The following is an 18,876-nucleotide window of genomic DNA, read 5'->3' as shown; positions in this document are numbered from 1 at the left end:
TCAGTGTTACCTCTGGGCTATGGTTTGATCCAGGAGGAGGTGGAGTTTGCATTGAGGTCCTGCTGTAGCAGGGACCCCTCCATCTTATACCAATCCTCAGTCAGAGGGGAGTCTGGGCTGGGTGCCAGGGCTGCTGCCTCTAGTTTGTTGTTAGCAGGGGGGGGTGTTCAAAGTTTGGAGGGAGTGTGAGGGAGTGTTTTGGTGCAGGTTGGCGGCAGTGGTGGTGGTGGTGGTGGTTGGATTGCAATAGAAAATGAATCAAGGTGTCAGGTTTTTATGAGCAGGACGATAATGCACATGGGGTTTTAAACAAGGTGGGGGAGAAGTGTGTGTGGTGGTGGGGGGGGATGTTATGATGGAGCACATAAGTAAAAGAACGAGGGGAAATAAGGGCATGGGTGTAAACGTGGGGCATTGGAGAAAGGGAGTCAGGGAATCAGGAGGGGAGACATTGGGCAGGTTAGGTTGGGAGGGAGGGGGTGGGGGTCATCATAGAGGGTCAGGGTGGGGTTGGGGGGGGGCAGCATGGCAAAATCAAAAGGGCGGTGTGAGGAAGGAGAGAGAGAGAGAGAGAGAAACAGAGAAGGAGAAATGACGAGAAGTAAATTAATGCATGGTCAAATGTCTGAGTCCAGAAGACAGAGAAAGACAGAGATCGTTAATGAGCATGAACGAACGTGACATCGTGGGACACAGGACGAATTTCACAGACACCGTGGAAAAATATGGAAGACATGATCGAGGGAGCGAGAAAGAGAAAGGAAAATTAAAAAAGGAGAGAAGTAGAGTAGAGGGACAGAAAATCTCGTCCGACAGAGGAAATAAAAATATGATACCAAGCGGTGATGGATACACAGACAACAACAGAGGTGAAGAGGTGGAAACAAATGTGACAAGTGTATGATGGATACACAGACAACAACAGAGGTGAAGAGGTGGAAACAAATGTGACAAGTGTATGTGCATGAGTTGTGTGATTGTAAATGTGTGTGTGTTTTGCTGCTAGCTGTGACTGGAGCCTCCTATCTGTGCTTTCCAAAGTCACTTTCATGTGTGCTCTCTCTCATCCAACCCATCTTTCCTAAATGTTTGAGTCTAATCTCATGGACATGCAGTAACCTGTGTGTCCCTATCCACATATAGATCAGACATATGTTTACAGTATGTTGTCCCTGGCATCTTGCTGTGTGCGTCTGTTAGCAGAAGATGTGCGTGTTTATGTTTCTGTCTCCTGGTGTGAAACGTACCTTTCCGCACATTCCCATCTGTGGCGCGGAATTCCCTGGTGTTGAGCAGGAAGCAGGCGCGGTCCTGCTGGTAGCGTTCCCGGGTCGGCCCACGCCCTATAGGGCTCCTCTCGTCTGGGCTTAGTACCTGGTCGATGGTGGGGCAGTCCTCGTTTGCCAGAGCGGCCGAGGCTGCATCACCGTTCTGCTTGGAATCTGAAGGGAAGGTGTTGGAGGAGGGTATAGAAAGGACTGCATTAACGGATCACCATCGAGAAAAGAGTATTTCCTATCTGTAGACTATTGCTGAGAATATGTTGAAATATAATGTGTCAACAAGCAAGTATGTCTTGTCTTGTCTTGGAGCTTGAGGTGATGGATTTCCTGCTAAAGAAAATCTCCTGACACAACCTACAAGAAACCTTTCAGACTGGAAGACAGCCAAGCAGACAGGATGTAGTAAAAGCACTGATAAACCCAGCATTTTCTGACTCGCTGATGACTAAGGCAGTAAAGTAATGCATTAAAGGTGCATTATTGTTGCATATGACAGACAGCTGACGCTGCAGCATGCAAAGAGCAAACCTCTCCTTCACAAATCTATGAAGTCAGCCCAAATCGAGATGCATTAAACTGCTTTAATAGATAATTGAGTTCCTTTTCTTCTGTAGTGTTTGTTCTCCAGTGACAGATGGACGCCTTAAGGCGACTGGGGTCCTACCAGTTGATCATAAATTACACATGAGTTCTGATGGGCCAGTGATTTCTCCAGAGTGGATCCAGAATCAACTATGCATCACTTCTTGGTAGCACTCACACTTTTCTGTCAACACTTTCCCAAACTAATCCTTCACATTCCTAAAAGTGCCATCACTGAACCGCCCATGTTTCCCCCTGTTAAAATGTGACTTACAAAATACTTCTTGAGCTTTCACACAAAAATAAATTAAGTTCATAAAGGAATTTGACACTTGAATACAAACATGAGTATCTGGTACATTCATTTGTTCTCAAAATGAAAGGAAAAGCTCTCACCTCTGTTAATCTCTATAATTTCTTCCTGGGCGAGAGGACAGTCACCCCCTAGGCCTCCAGAACCCATCACTCCACCTAGGACATTTCCCAAGATCCTTTGCGGTGACGCAGTAGCCATTGCCAGGGCATCTGGCTTGCAGTAGTTGGGGGACCCTGGTTGTGGTGCTCGTGGGATATGTTTGTTCTTCTTTTTGGGCAGCTTTTGTTTGGCCATGGCCAGAGAGTAGTACATGCCAAAGTTGTTGACAATGACAGGTACAGGCATGGCAATGGTCAGCACACCAGCCAAGGCACAGAGCGCACCCACCAGCATCCCTGACCACGTCTCCGGATACATATCTCCATAGCCCAGAGTGGTCATGGTCACGACGGCCCACCAAAATCCAATGGGGATGTTCTTGAAGTTGGTGTGGGCGCTGGCTGTCGGGTCATCTGGGTCTGCGCCAATTCGCTCAGCATAGTAGATCATAGTGGCGAAGATGAGGACACCCAGGGCTAAGAAGATGATGAGCAGGAGGAATTCATTGGTGCTGGCACGAAGAGTGTGGCCGAGGACACGGAGACCCACAAAGTGGCGAGTGAGCTTGAAGATTCGGAGGATACGAACGAATCGGACAACACGGAGGAACCCCAGGACATCCTTGGCAGCTTTGGAGGACAGGCCACTCAGGCCCACCTCCAGGTAGAAGGGCAGGATGGCGACAAAGTCGATGATGTTGAGGCTGCTTTTGAAGAACTCCAACTTATCTGGGCAGAAGGTGACTCGCAGCAGGACCTCAATGGTGAACCAGATGACACACACACCCTCCACGTATGTCAACCAGCTGTCAGTCACCACCTCGTATACAATCTCCTCACGGGTCGTGTTGCCCACCGTGACGTTCTCTGTCTTCTTGAGGATGGTGTTGAAGGCCTCATGCGTCTCCATGCAGAAAGTGGAGATGGAGATGAGGATGAAGAATAGGGAACCAAATGCCACATACTAGAAGAAGGGAAGAAATCAGCGAACAGAAAAACAGAAAAAACTAAGTGAGAAAAGGGAAGGAAAGTCAGATGCAAATCAAGTGAATTCAGCAAGGAAACAAACGCAAAGAAGCATAAAGGAAAACTAAAGCTTTAGTGCCGTCTGAAACCTCATCCAGCTGCAGAGGAAAACCACTGAGTTATGTGCGACCCTTGTCCTGTCAGCTACACGTACATAAGTGATACTTCAGCCAAAAACACTGGATCAAAGTAGCCCATGTGCTATTGTAGACAAAGCTACTTCTCACCACAATGGTTATCTTCGCTGACCCATTCAGAAACAGACCCAGGACATTTTCAAACAAACCAGGCAAAGACTTGTCAGAATCCTGTAGGTACAAGTTGACCTTCCATGAAACGGACAATGTCACAGTTTGACCCGTTGTGACCGAAGCCCGAGGACAAACGGACTCATTAGGCCCAAACCAAATTCTATCCGACAGCGTTAAATGATTGTGATGAGCGATGAAGCTGTAAAAATAGATGAGCTGTCAGTATCGTGTCATATCATGATGAGCCATGAGGGAAACAATGCCTCACTGTGGTTATAAGTTAATCAAATGATTAAATCATACAATCAGTTTATTCTAATATGCATGTGTATCCTATATTTTATTTTAAACAACTGTTTTCTTGCACTATCATGATTTTATGGGATGTTTTGTTGTTGCTGTTGTGCTACCTGATCCCTGTTATTTTGGTTGGGAAGAAGTTTTCAAGCATTTTCAAAAGCTTACTGTTTTTTTCTAGTTGAGGATTGTAACATTAAACTACAGTTCTATAGGGTTTAACTGCCACAAATACAAAATGTTTATATGCTTCATAGTTTTGCAAGGTGTAAGAGTAACTTGGTCCAAAACATCGATGAGGAAACTACTTAGTTTAGCCCGGGTTTCTTTTTCCGAACTACATGAACTGCAAGGCTCTGCTGAATTAATGCTGTAACTGTGACCAAATAAGGAAATAAATACTATTCAAGAACTAGTTTCAAATCTCTTAGGACATTTGTTGCAGTACCTTTTCTACATGCCTTACAGTTGCATGTCTGCTCGCTCACCTTCAAATCTTTGACAGGAAGCCAAAAAAATAAGCGATGTTACAACCGCGTCCCACCACTGAGATCTCTGTTGTTTTCCAGGGTGAGTTTATTTTACAGGTTTTCTTATTTCTTCATCCCTCGCAGGCAATTTTCTCCAGCCATCTGTGTGCTCTGCGGGCTCAGTGTCTATATGCTGTGGAAACTTAATATTCCAGTGTAGCTCATTCAATTGTCACCGAACCCGTTGAGGTAGCGTGATAACAGCGGTGTGTGCAAGGCTACTGCACAACCCTTCCCTGTTGTGGTCCATTCCTACAGGCCCTGCAGTGTATTTATAGATCCAGTATACTTTGTGCTTTATCAAATAAATAATGAAACACAGACATGGCCTGAAGAGCAAAAGAGAAAGGTAATTCATACTTGAGTGGAGTCCATATATATAAGAAGCCTAAGTGCCCTCAGTGTATTGTGCGTGTCACCGTGTATTTTCGACATTATGCACTTATGTAATATCGAGAGCAACATACTTATACGAGGAAGCCTTATAACGAAGCAAAACGGAGGGAACGAGTTTCAGTTTATTAGATTTTTTCTTTAAAAAAAAAGGTCTTGCTTCTCTCTCCCAGATCTTCTTTGGATTGTAAATTGGATGAGAGCCGACACATATTTGCCTTCATGACAGAAACAGACTGAGCAGAGGACTTAAGACTCTGACCTGCCGTGTTTATCGAGGAGATTAGCCGACAAGCATTTAGCCAAAGAAGTGACCTTCCGTGAAAGTCAGCTGTGATGCATAATTCAGTGTCCAGTCTGTAGTTTGAAATGGCTGTACTGGTATCAAAATTAGCTACACTGGTTATATATGAAGGTTATGCAGTGTTGCTTTATAGACTTGAGAGTGTCAGGGGAACGGTAGAAAAGTTATTGTTGCATAATTTCAACTAAATCAAGATATTGTAATGACATATTTTTTATGAGTGTATATCTTAGTATCCAGAGCAGTTTGTAATGTATACATCACGTTTGTTTCTCTTTTTTTTGAATTTATCCTTCCCTGACTCTCTCTAGACTTTTTTCTCCCCCTCTTCTCCTTCTCTACTCCCTCCATCTCCACCTTCCCTCTCCATCTCTTCTCTCTACCTCTTTTCTCCTCTTCCATGTTTCTCGCGAGTCGGTGTCTGACCTACTTTCTCAGATTGCTGCAGTGCTCTCCCCCTCTGTATCCCAAAAAAACTCACACACACACACTCTCTTACACCCTCACACACACATGCTCAGGTTCTCAATCACACCTCCTACCTCTACCCCCACACCAGCACCCCCTGTCCCAAGGAAGCAGGATAGCACCAGTGGGACCTGCTCAGGATGCTCCCTCAGTGGCTGAACACCAGGATCCCTTCACATGTACAAATCAGGGAGCGACGAGGAGAGTTTTGTCCTGAGGTGTTATGCTCTTATTTTTAATGTTACTGCTGCCGTTTATTTCTTGCGATGACATAAATGATGTAAGTAATATAGTAACAGACCGGGAGCACTGGTACTCACAGGGAGTAATGAGGCTGAAATGTTGAGGGGAGTTAAGGGTGTGGGATCTGTCCTCAAAAGTTAGTTTTTCCCGCCGCAGTGCTTTCAGAGCTGAATACGTGTGTTATTACACACAAACTAACAATACACAAGAGAGCGCAAACAGAAAATAGTCACAAAGCTGCAGTAACGTCAGATCTGGTATGTAGGCTACACAGGTGGACACACAGGAGGGGGCAAAGAAGTGGGAGGGAGACCAGACGAAGTGGATCCATGCGCGGAGAAGCACAAAGAAAAAAGTTGAGGCAGTTCAGAGGAAAGGACAGAGCGTGATGGGAGCGAGAGACGCTGAGGAGCGAATGCCAAAACAGCGAGTGTGATTCACTGACGTATCCGACACTGAAGCATCGGGTAGCTCGTCTTTGCGATGATCTGGACGTGATGTGACTGTGTCATGAAAGGAGAAGTTCTAAAAAGAAGTGATAGTGAGAGGAAGAGTGAGGGGGTAAAGACAGAGGAGGAGGGATATCAGGAGCCGGAAGGCTAATAGTAAATGACAGGCCTCAGCGATAAAAGCAAATCTGTCAAACAGAGAGACGGAGGACGTGTTCTGTGTATTTTTGCTACATGCAAGTTCATAAAATATGTAAAACTGTTTTCTCCACAGTACAATGAAATGAACGGATCTGACTAAAATCTGCATTAGTCAACATGTATTATAATGTTAAACTAATGATACTAAAAGCTACAAGGATGTTAAAGGTGATGTAAAGGACAAGTTAACAGCACAGTGGATGTCCTCGTCTTAGGATGTCCAACATGATCAGATCTTAATAAAATATTACTTTGCTAAATTTGACTGCTGACCACAAAAAACAACAATGTACAGACTGAGGTGTCACTTTGAGCTCATCATATATTTAATCAAAATAACGTTTATTTTAAATGTCGCAGAAAACTCTTAATAAGGCTCATCATACCTCTGAGGTCATAGGTACAAAAACACAAATCAGCTGTTGGTTTAAGCAGCTCAAAAGGAATTAATATATAATGTTGTACAGTATTTATTCAGAGGACCATCTAATCTATATGAGCCAAATCTATATAAAATAAACACTATTCAATTTCCATTTGACAACGAGCTCTGATTGCAATTTTTTCTTTACATTTCTGGATTAATATGTGCCCACTGCAAAACAATATTTTCAAAGCGCCTTGTCTTCCTTGTCTTAGCGGTAGCAGTATAAATACAGCGAGGGCCCCAGAGACTTGCGATGCAACCAGGAAACCCTCTCCTGATTTGCAGATTCGCCCTCTTCCTCTAAATTAAACTGTGGCGTCGAGTGCTTTTACTGGTGGGACATCTCGCACACACACAGGAAAATAACACCTCAGTCTTAAAACCCTGGGAATGAAACACAAAACGGGGTTCCTAAACATCAGCAAACGAAAAACAATGGATAAAGGGAAAAAGACATTCAGGACAAATAAACACTGGGTTGCACTTAACGACTTGCGACGCGCAGCTTTAACCAACAGGATGTGCTGCAATTAATTGGACCGTGCCGCAATTAAAAGCCACAACATAGTATCGGTGCTGGTAAAACCAAGGTTCATGGTTTGTGTAATTAAATCCAACAGTATTTCATGATGGCAGAGCACAGTGGATTACACTGTAGATCTGAACATCAAATCAATATTGATCAATCCATCACAGCAGCCCGTCCTTTTTAAATATGCAGCAGCATGTCGAGCAGAGATCTGTGTGAGGAAAGAGGGAGAGGCACTCCCACTGCTTGAACAGTAATACAAATTAACTTAAAGCTATTCATCACCTGCCTGTGTATGTTGTATGTGCCCGTGTACATGTGTGTGTCATTGGCGCGAGTGCCTGGCACGACCGTGTGTGTGTGCGTGTGTGTGTGTGTCGGGTTGTGTGTGTGGACATGACTCACATTGTAAGAGAGACAAACAGCCTATGGGCACAGGAGGTGTGTGCGCTCACACTTGCTGATCGCAGATAGTAAGTGGTAGCTACACGAGCACTGCATTGAGGTGATGGAGAGGGACGAGCGGAGAGACAGAGGGAAAAGAAAGAGGTGGAGGAAGATGATAAAAGGAGAAGTAGCAATCTGTCACTTCACACTTACTTATCTCCTCCGGCACTTTGTCTCTGCACCCCCCCACCACCAAATCCCTCCCCTCACTGCAACATGAAGGTGTGTGCGAGTGTGTTTTGGTCGGCACAGCCATGTTAATGCTCTGAATGTACAATTCAGAGGCAGGCTGTTATAATGGTGGGAAGCGTAATGCGCTCAATTCCCTACAGTAGAGCCTCCGTGTGTGTGACACCTGCAGCCCAATGACCTTCAAGGCCCAATAGAGTCTCCCTCGTTCTCTAGACTCTGGAATTAGATTTGGAAAGATCATCAACATAAATTTAAAAGAGCCGGAGTCAGAGACGGGTGGGTGGGGGGGGGAGAAAGAGAGAGACTTAAATGAGAACGGGCCTTTGAGAGAGAGAAAGAGAGATAGAGAGAGAGAGGGAGAGAGAGAGAGAGGAACTTGATTGAAAGCGTTGATTGTGTTTCGATGGATGAATGAAGAGCGGAGAGTGAAGGAATGGAGGAAGAGGAGATGAAAAGATGAGCAGAGGAGAGAAGACAATGGCGTGAATCTCACCAATCAAGGGGAGACAGCAGGGCAGCGGAGTTTGAGTGCAATAAAGAGACGGAGAGGAAGAAAAGGAGGGAGGTGTGAGGGGGGGCACGAACGTAAGCGATATAACCGAGGAGAAATTGTCGGCGCTGATATTAGCTCTACGGGCGTTTTGCATGCACGGCGGTGCGCTGCGCTCTTCCTTAACGGGACCCTAGTGGCGCTGTGTTTACTGCGGCACCATCCAGAAGAGCTTTATCATTACAGTATTACCACAGCCCTGCCTGGCTCTCTGTCACCATGACAACCACTGCGTTAGCCTCTGCTTTCAGGCACCAAGGACAGGACTAAGCCAAATACTGCTCCTACAGCTGGAGGAAAGGGGCTAAATGTGCAGGAGCGAGAGTCAAATTGTGAGCGTTCGGTGCGGCTGCCGATTGCTTTGTGAAAGAGGAACATTTGTCAGCTCGAGGGAAAGTGACCTTGACAGAGATGGGAGGACAAATTAAAGGTTTTGCGTCTTATTGACGATCCCTTTGTCCCGTGTACACTGACGCCGATGTCTCACCAGCATTAGTATGACGAACAGCGCCCGGTTAGAGGAGGTGCATGGAGTCTTACCCAGAGGGCGAAGCTAATAGGTGACCACTGCTGCAGGGTCAGCAATGATAAGAAGACATTGACGGACAATCTGAAATCTGCACAGGAATGAGGCAGGAAAAAAATGACCATTTAAAACGATGGGAAATACAGAAGATTCTCTTGAAGGGCAACAGGCGCGACGGGTCAGACTGGGATCGGGTGATTAATCTATTATCTTAGGGTGAACGGCTGCGCCCATCACTCAGAGACTTCCGAAGTAGCCACTTAGCGAGCGGTACAAGTATAACCTTGGGTGGGCTACGGGAATAGCCCTTCACTTGTACCATCATCGTCATCATCATCACCGTTATATTCTGAGAAACACTGCAGAGCCATGTCGAAATTGAAGGTTTGGCTTCTTTAGTCAAACACCGTCAAACAACTAAAATGTCAGGAGACAGAGTTTCCTTTGGGGACGTGTTGTGCAAAATGGACAAGCAATAAGGCGGAGTGGAAAGACTGAGAGGGAAGGAGAGAGAGAGAGCGAGAGAGAGAGAGAGAGAGAGAGAGAGAGAGAGAGAGAGAGAGAGAGAGAGAGAGAGAGAGAGAAAGCGAATAGTACAGAAAAGACGTCTTTTGTATTTGTCTTCACGTCAGTGGCTTTTAGCCGCTCCCTCAAAGATTCCTCAGGTTTAACGTTGGCATGGTCCAAGAAATGTGTTGCAGAATAGTCTTGATTTCAAGGCGCACTGATCCAGAGGGACTTAAGTCCTAATCGAGATCTTGTGACCCCCTTTTTTCTCCTCTAGCTTTCTAGGTAGGTGGAGGAGGCCTGTGTCCGAGCCAGGACGGGCAGTGACGGCAGAAGATGGTGAGCCCCACGTGGGACACTGCAGGATAATGAAGGGTTCAGAGAGTTGAGGTGAGGAAAAAGCGGTGAGACTGATGGAAGAAGATGTGGGGATGGGCAGAGAGGAGGAGGAGGAGCGTAACGGGACGGCTGCATGTGTAGAATGACTGCATATGTGCAAAAACACGTGGCCACATGGTGTGCGAGTCTCATACGTATGCATGAGGCTTATCAAACACCTGAATGCAGGGGGAGAGGAAGGAGGAGGAGCGGTGACGGAGGTTGGAGCGAGGTTCGCATGAAACTTAGAGATATAATTAGCTTCTGCTCTGGGTAATCCTCGCATATACTTTATTTTGCGAGTGCTGGAGACACTGACTCTCTGAGGTCAGCGCTCTTGGAAGTGATCCTGGTAAAAAAAAATTCAATCACAACACAGACTTGTGTTGCAGAGATTCCCTCAATGACTCAACTCCTTGACATGATGCAGATGAATCGGGAAGCTCTCTCCCACACACACACACACACACACACACACACACACACAGAAAGCCATACAGACACACACTGCTGCTCTCCAGTCGACACGTCACTGTGTCGTATCGGCTCTGCAGCGTTCAGGTCCCTTCCATTTCATTCCCACCGCAGTCCTGACAAACATTTCTGAAGACAAACAGACGCCGTGTGGAGGTGAGTGAACTGCACACGTGTCTGTTCTCTCTCGTCTGCTTTGTATTCGCCACAGATTACTGCAGCATACTATTTGTCCTTGTGACGCAGCCCCCCCCCCACCCCCCACCCCACCCCACCCCACCCCACCCCCAGTCTCTTTCTCAGCCGATCTCCCCTTTATCCACCCGTCCTCTCCTGTCCTGCTTGTATCGTCCAAGGCAAATAAAGCAAGTCCTGGTACTTTAGGCTGTGATGACTGATTGCCTTCATGCCTCCTCCTCCTCCTCCTCCCCTTTTAACGACCCCCCCCCCCCCCATCTGTCCTTCCTCGCTCCCTTCCTTGTCCCTCTGTGCTTCAATAACTGTCTATAATCTCTCATCATAAAAGGGAGAATGAAACATCATGGGACGAGCACAAAGGACTTTTTCGGTAAACAAGAGCGCAACACGTATGAAACTGTCAATCCCTCAATGTCAAGTCAAATTCTGAGACGATGCCTTGATCTCAACAAACATCCTGAGGGCATTTCTAACAAATAATTTTCCGTCCACATCCAGAATCGGACACACTGCTCTCGATCACGTTTCCATTTAAAGCGGCCATTCGATGGTACACACACACACACTCTGCTCGCCGCTCCCCAGCCACTTGGACGGGAGGGACAATCACGAGGAAGCAGATGGTCACACAGGGATTGTCCCTCCAAAATCATTTTCCAAGGGAATGAGCATGGATCCACTTTGACTGTTTAAGTGCCACCGGGTAACGACGCACGGCCAACCATGAAGAGACGCTCACAAAACGAACCACCTGCACATTAGACCGGACTTATATGTTGCTGTTTTGTTTCACCGCACCACAAATCAGCGACATATTTGATAATCAATTCCTACTTTAACTCATGGGCTCTAAGCAAGTATGACTCACGTCGGGTTCTCAAATGTGAATTTGAGTTGAATCTCTTTGGATTTTGGCCTGTTGGTCTGACAAATACAAACATTGACTTTGGTTCTGGGAAATTGTGATGAACAGTTCTTATAATTTCATAATGAATAATTTAGAAAATCAGTTAAAGTGAGAAAGTGAGAAGGGGGGGGGGGGGGTATAATTTGGATAGTCGATTAACTTTGTGTGTAGTTTAAAATTTTCTTTGTGCTTTATGATTGTAAACGTTTGTACTTATGTATATTGTTTTGTTGCACATAGTGAACAATTTGATGACTTCATCTTGGGGCTTGAGAAACTGTGACAACCATTTTTCACTATTTCAGACATTTAGACCAAATGATTAATTAGTTTATATTGTAAATAATCAGCATATTTATAAATTATATCAAATACAAAATATTCAGTCAGTATTTCTCTAAAACATTTTTTTTATTGCAACATTGCAAAATCGTAATTTAATTAACAGAAAATATATAAAGAATTTTGAGAATAACTTGAAAATATTAGGACATTTTCATGTTTTAACTCGTGTTAAATGGAATATTGGTGGAGGTTTTGAATGGTGGTCCGATGTAGAATTGCTTTCTAATATCATATTTACAAAACAATAAACTGATTCATCAAAAAACTGATTCACAGAAAACTAAATAATGACAATATCTCTTTAATTTCCAGCCCTAGAAATTGCTCCTAATTAAAAAGCATTAGTGCATCGTCAGTTGCCTGCTAATTAACATTCAGTTTGTTGATGTACGTCTTTGTATGTGGGACATTCCCATGTGTGAGAGTGATCTGCGGGGTTACATGTGGAGGCGTGTCGAACGAGGTGATTTATCTGCGTGCTGTAAGTGTGAACGCTCGGCTGAATGGTTTATGGGCAGCTACACTTACAGAGTATGGGCCAATGTGTAAAGGTGAGTGTACGGGGAGAGATTTATGTTCAGCCGAGTGTTCGAGGGGGTCAGATGTATAGACGCATGTCGTAGCGGCCGTCGGTAAATGTGTTTGTGTACCACGCCGAGTCTTCCTTTGGTTACAGTGTGTGCCGGAGATTGCTCATGAATAATTGACCGCCTTGATGCAGTGAAAGGATTTTTGATTCAGCGCACAATTAAAACATTTTTTCCTCCATCAGTATGTGCCCAGCTGTTTGTTTACATATACATGTGCCTGTGCGTGTGGCGGTTTGTGTGATTATAGTACACAATACACTGTTCCCTCATGTGTTTTGACAAGATTTTCCCCATTTAGAGAATTCAGACTCCCACCACTGTAATCGGCTCTGGCATCATGTGAGCTCTCCACCATGCCAGTTTCCTGATCCATTTCTATTCCGGAGCGTAAGAGCAAAAATGTCCGGGGTTTACCACAAGGTCCGACTAATTGACCGTCTGTACAGTAGTGAGGAGCGCTGATTCAGCACTTAACCAGCCCAGCTAAATGGACCTCAGAGGAGGAAGAGGAGGAAGCTAGGGGATTTATTGCAGCATTATCAGACTAAATGTTAAACACTTCTGTTCAAAAGGTGGCGCAACACTTAACAATAGTTCAACATTTTGGGAAATACACTTGTTTTGTTGTTAAACGACTGAAAACAGACGAAAACTCCACACACCAGCACCTTTAAAGTTCAATAATGTAATATATTACTCCTTTGACACAAACAAAAAAGGGTTGTATACTGGTCTATTTTATATATGCGTATTATTTTGCAATAAGTTAATAAACTAAGATGATATAAAACGACAATTACTGAGGTTTCTAGGTGAGGATAACTGATTGAACAGAGCTGGACAAACTGTTTCCCTCCATTTACCAGTTTTGATGCTAAGTTAAGAATGTATCATGTCATCGAAGTTTTGGCAAGAAAGTAAATAAGTGTATTTACCAAAGTTATAATACCCATGATAACAAATGGTGGATTAATCTGGACACAGGACGAACTTCTGAAGTTCAACTCTCACAGACAACAAATTAAAAGGTGGAAAACGTGACGGGTCCCCAAGAAGTGTCGTAATTGCCACCTGGTGGCTGGCTGCCGTATAGGTCATAAATCCTGCCTCCTCCATGTTAGTGGTAAAAAATGGGATTGTCACCCAAACCCTGCCCCGGGCGATCTCCTTTCCCATCCAACACCATATCTATATTTACGCTCACACATATTAATACATCTGTCTTCTCATTTCTGTCCGGCCCAGTGATTTTCTACCCAGAGACGACCTGTTCCGAGGCCGTCCGGAGCAGCGGCAGGTCACATTTGTGTTTATGACAGCATCGTGCGCTCCAGAGCAACGAACGCTGTGGAAAAGAAGAACGGCAAACAATGAACAACAAGATATGACCTTCAGGGAGAGAGGAAGAGGGGGGGTTCTGGACAAAGCAATGCTCCCCATTAAATGAATTAAAAACAGGCCCCAAAAATAGAGAAACAAAAGTCTGATTTAGGACGGGGGGCATAGGGGCAACTTGTACATTTCTGAGGAGATTGACGACAAAGGCAACTGTGTCCTTCTGATTGGAAATTGGAAAGAACAAATACACAGCTGAACCAGCTGGCTGCAGTATAGTTCATCCATCCTGCCTCCTCTATGTTAGTGGATGGGAAATGAGCCACATTTAAAAGTTACGGTTTTAAAATGATATTTTCTGTCATATATGGGGTTATATTACTTCTTACTTCTTATTAAATACAAATTTCTTTAGTAATGTTGGTTTAAATTTGTCATTTGAGCTATAAAAACAGGTTGTTTTTAGTCATGATTGACGGCTGAGACTGAGTTGCGATTGGTCGAGCATGTAAATTGGCAGGAAATTGCTACATCGCAGAATCTGGCTCCAAATGCACAAGATGGCAGCACTCGTATCCCGTATGTATTTCAGCATTGGAGAGACGTCGTCCATCTTCTATATAAAGTCTCTGGATCCACAACAGATTTGAAAAGAACCACAACAGCAAGCCAGAATAATCCAGAAGACAAATTTACGTGTATGTAAAACCACAAAGTAGTTCAAATCAAACACTGCTTCCTGTTTTCATCCCTTCAAAAGTACGTCCTGCTTATTCAACATTAAGATCTTCCCTCTGTCCTTGTTATGAGACATCGAGCATCTATCCATTTAAGTATCACCAACAGACAGCGCTCAGGTTACAAGGCGGCCAGCGGACGGACTGCGACTTCTGAGGATGTAAACACAACGTGAGAAGGCCTGAGGTACACAACGCTGTCAGGGAAAATTGAAACAGAACACGATACATTTACCAATTGCGGGCACAGGAAAGACGGGGGGACTAATTATCACGCCCCTGCCAGCAGCTACTGCCAGAGGAACACTGTAAACCTCTTTAAACTTCGTGAGCACCTAAGAATATCTCCCTCAAATCCTTTTGTTCAGACGGGTTTGGTGCTTTAGCTATTTTCAGTTTCTATAAATGTTGCTTATGTGCTGAACGGTCATAACAAGTGACAGCCTCATCCTCTCACCAGCAATGGGGGAAAAGATTCAGCCACCAGAGAATGAAATTATGTCCTCCTTTCCCTCTCTTTGCTATTTTCAGATGCAGCCCACGGGGAGAGGAACAAGAAAGTAAGTGGGTAATAGGGCTTTAAGCGGGGGTCACGCTTGGAATGAAACATTGCAACATGTGCACGTAGGTGACTTTTTTGTGAAATCGCTCAAATCAATATCATTTGGGATAATTGGGGTCGCAAGTCTCTGGCAGGGTTATTTTGTAGGTCGTGGGCTGAAACGATTGGGAACCTTTGACCTAGTCTGTTAAAAATCTAACTGGGAAAAGAATACTTTATTGAAAAGGAAATGGAAGACCTTCCAGACTTGTTGGGAAATCAAACACCTTCCCTTATATTTTTTCCAATCTCGCACAGAACTCATCTTCTTGGCCACAAGGTCTTCCTCCCCAAAAATTTGACGCAATGTCCCAGACAAAAACGGGAATGTCACCCAAACCCTGCCCCGGGCGATCTCCTTTCCCACCCAACACCATATCTATATTTACGCTCACACATATTAATACATCTGTCTTCTCATTTCTGTCCGGCCCAGTGATTTTCTACCCAGAGACGACCTGTTCCGAGACCGTCCGGAGCAGCGGCAGGTCACATTTGTGTTTATGACAGCATCGTGCGCTCCAGAGCAATGAACGCTGTGGAAAAGAAGAACGGCAAACAATGAACAACAAGATATGACCTTCAGGGAGAGAGGAAGAGGGGGGGTTCTGGACAAAGCAATGCTCCCCATTAAATGAATTAAAAACAGGCCCCAAAAATAGAGAAACAAAAGTCTGATTTAGGACGGGGGGCATAGGGGCAACTTGTACATTTCTGAGGAGATTGACGACAAAGGCAACTGTGTCCTTCTGATTGGAAATTGGAAAGAACAAATACACAGCTGAACCAGCTGGCTGCAGTATAGTTCATCCATCCTGCCTCCTCTATGTTAGTGGATGGGAAATGAGCCACATTTAAAAGTTACGGTTTTAAAATGATATTTTCTGTCATATATGGGGTTATATTACTTCTTACTTATTATTAAATACAAATTTCTTTAGTAATGTTGGTTTAAATTTGTCATTTGAGCTATAAAAACAGGTTGTTTTTAGTCATGATTGACGGCTGAGACTGAGTCGCGATTGGTCGAGCATGTAAATTGGCAGGAAATCGCTACATCGCAGAATCTGGCTCCAAATGCACAAGATGGCAGCACTCGTATCCCGTATGTATTTCAGCATTGGAGAGACGTCGTCCATCTTCTATATAAAGTCTATGGATCCACAACAGACTTGAAAAGAAACACAACAGCAAGCCAGAATAATCCAGAAGACAAATTTACGTGTATGTAAAACCACAAAGTAGTTCAAATCAAACACTGCTTCCTGTTTTCATCCCTTCAAAAGTACGTCCTGCTTATTCAACATTAAGATCTTCCCTCTGTCCTTGTTATGAGACATCGAGCATCTATCCATTTAAGTATCACCAACAGACAGCGCTCAGGTTACAAGGCGGCCAGCGGACGGACTGCGACTTCTGAGGATGTAAACACAACGTGAGAAGGCCTGAGGTACACAACGCTGTCAGGGAAAATTGAAACAGAACACGATACATTTACCAATTGCGGGCACAGGAAAGATGGGGGGACTAATTATCACGCCCCTGCCAGCAGCTACTGCCAGAGGAACACTGTAAACCTCTTTAAACTTCGTGAGCACCTAAGAATATCTCCCTCAAATCCTTTTGTTCAGACGGGTTTGGTGCTTTAGCTATTTTCAGTTTCTATAAATGTTGCTTATGTGCTGAACGGTCATAACAAGTGACAGCCTCATCCTCTCACCAGCAATGGGGGAAAAGATTCAGCCACCAGAGAATGAAATTATGTCCTCCTTTCCCTCTCTTTGCTATTTTCAGATGCAGCCCACGGGGAGAGGAACAAGAAAGTAAGTGGGTAATAGGGCTTTAAGCGGGGGTCACGCTTGGAATGAAACATTGCAACATGTGCACGTAGGTGACTTTTTTGTGAAATCGCTCAAATCAATATCATTTGGGATAATTGGGGTCGCAAGTCTCTGGCAGGGTTATTTTGTAGGTCGTGGGCTGAAACGATTGGGAACCTTTGACCTAGTCTGTTAAAAATCTAACTGGGAAAAGAATACTTTATTGAAAAGGAAATGGAAGACCTTCCAGACTTGTTGGGAAATCAAACACCTTCCCTTATATTTTTTCCAAACTCGCACAGAACTCATCTTCTTGGCCACAAGGTCTTCCTCCCCAAAAATTTGACGCAATGTCCCAGACAAAAACGGGAATGTCACCCAAACCCTGCCCCGGGCGATCTCCTTTCCCACCCAACACCATATCTATATTTACGCTCACACATATTAATAAATCTATCTTCTCATTTCTGTCCGGCCCAGTGATTTTCTACCCAGAGACGACCTGTTCCGAGACCATCCGGAGCAGTGGCAGGTCACATTTGTGTTTATGACAGCATCGTGCGCTCCAGAGCAATGAACGCTGTGGAAAAGAAGAACGGCAAACAATGAACAACAAGATATGACCTTCAGGGAGAGAGGAAGAGGGGGGGTTCTGGACAAAGCAATGCTCCCCATTAAATGAATTAAAAACAGGCCCCAAAAATAGAAAAACAAAAGTCTGATTTAGGACGGGGGGCATAGGGGCAACTTGTACATTTCTGAGCTACAAATGGTGCTTTGAGAGGAGATTGCCGACAAAGGCAACTGTGTCCTTCTGATCGGAAACTGGAAACATCCAAAACACAGCAGAACCAACAGGACAGTGGGAACGCATGATGACGACAACGGGACACTGGGATTGATACTGATTAGACCATTTATACAACATACTATAGAAAATATTTTATTGATGCAAGATTTACTCTATATTGTTGTGCTTATATATGTCATTTAAACACATAGAATACTGCACAGCACTGTAACAACGTATTTTTCAATTCTTATTTCAATAATCAAACTTTGTCAGTTTCCAAAACTAAAACAAATGCTACTTTTAAGGGGAAACTATCTAGTGATCAAACCTTTTCTTCTCCATCTTAATTTAACAACATATATTCAATCTGCTGTGTGACAAGCGATTGCATTTAATTAGATTTGCATTGGTTGAAGAAAAGAAAAACACACCGACAAAACAATAAACACAGTTCATTGACTCTGGAGGATCCTTTCGTTATTCAATTAGGATCATTGTCTTTCAGGCAGATTAGAGTTTAAACCAGTAAGTTACATGATACATGTGTGCGTCCAGATCTATTTGTTAACCAGACGCGGATCAATAAAGAAATCAGATGCAAATTGTATTGTGTAACACCTCATCAAAGGAATAAATACGTCCATAAATTTTCTCTGTGGGTTGACCATCGTGTCACCCTGAATAAGCCCGGAGTCCTTGTCAGGTTTCTCCTTTTTTTAAGAGGTGATGGAGAAACAGAGAGTGGCTTTAAAAAAACAGACAAAAGAGAAGATAATCAATAAAATATCAATCAATAGGCAGGCAGGAGGGGCCGGGGCGGGAAGAGTCGATGGCTCAAGCCGTCACAGATAATCGAAGATACTAAGACAAGTGTCCCCACCCCCATCACAAAACCTCTTTCTCCCTGTGGTTGTCACCTCCTCCCTGTTTCTCTTTCCGAACCCCTCTCCTTCTCTCCCCGTCGTCTTCCTCGTTCCTCCCTCCGTGTCCTTCTCAGGCTCACCCCTTTTTCCCTCCATTTCTCCCCACTATCTCACCCCTTCTCCATTTCCCTCACTCTGCCAATATCCCTCTCGCTC

General features: G+C 44.4%; 1 protein-coding gene and 1 long non-coding RNA gene across 9 annotated transcripts in view; one reads left to right on the top strand and one right to left on the bottom strand.

Moving 5' to 3' along the window:
- Positions 1-18,876, bottom strand: part of LOC117753330 (potassium voltage-gated channel subfamily C member 1-like) — a 49,038-nt gene that overhangs the window by 18,216 nt on the left and 11,946 nt on the right. For 7 of the 8 annotated variants that reach the window (XM_034571366.1, XM_034571365.1, XM_034571367.1 and 4 more), the window contains 2 exons: positions 2,262-3,243; positions 1,248-1,442 (listed from right to left, as the gene is read on the bottom strand). In XM_034571366.1, coding sequence (XP_034427257.1) covers positions 1,248-1,442; positions 2,262-3,243 — 1,177 coding nt within the window. Of the gene's footprint in view, positions 1-10; positions 140-1,247; positions 1,443-2,261; positions 3,244-18,876 lie in introns of all 8 variants that reach the window. The other variant, XM_034571368.1, reaches the window with a different exon arrangement.
- Positions 1-18,876, top strand: part of LOC117753339 — a 30,862-nt gene that overhangs the window by 9,626 nt on the left and 2,360 nt on the right. The gene's annotated exons all lie outside the window — the stretch shown is intronic.

This window comes from Hippoglossus hippoglossus, chromosome 19 (assembly GCF_009819705.1).
Source record: "Hippoglossus hippoglossus isolate fHipHip1 chromosome 19, fHipHip1.pri, whole genome shotgun sequence".
NCBI classification, from domain to species: Eukaryota; Metazoa; Chordata; class Actinopteri; order Pleuronectiformes; family Pleuronectidae; genus Hippoglossus; species Hippoglossus hippoglossus.
Note: the sequence above shows the minus strand (reverse complement) of the source record. Positions and strands in the feature narration are given on the sequence as shown.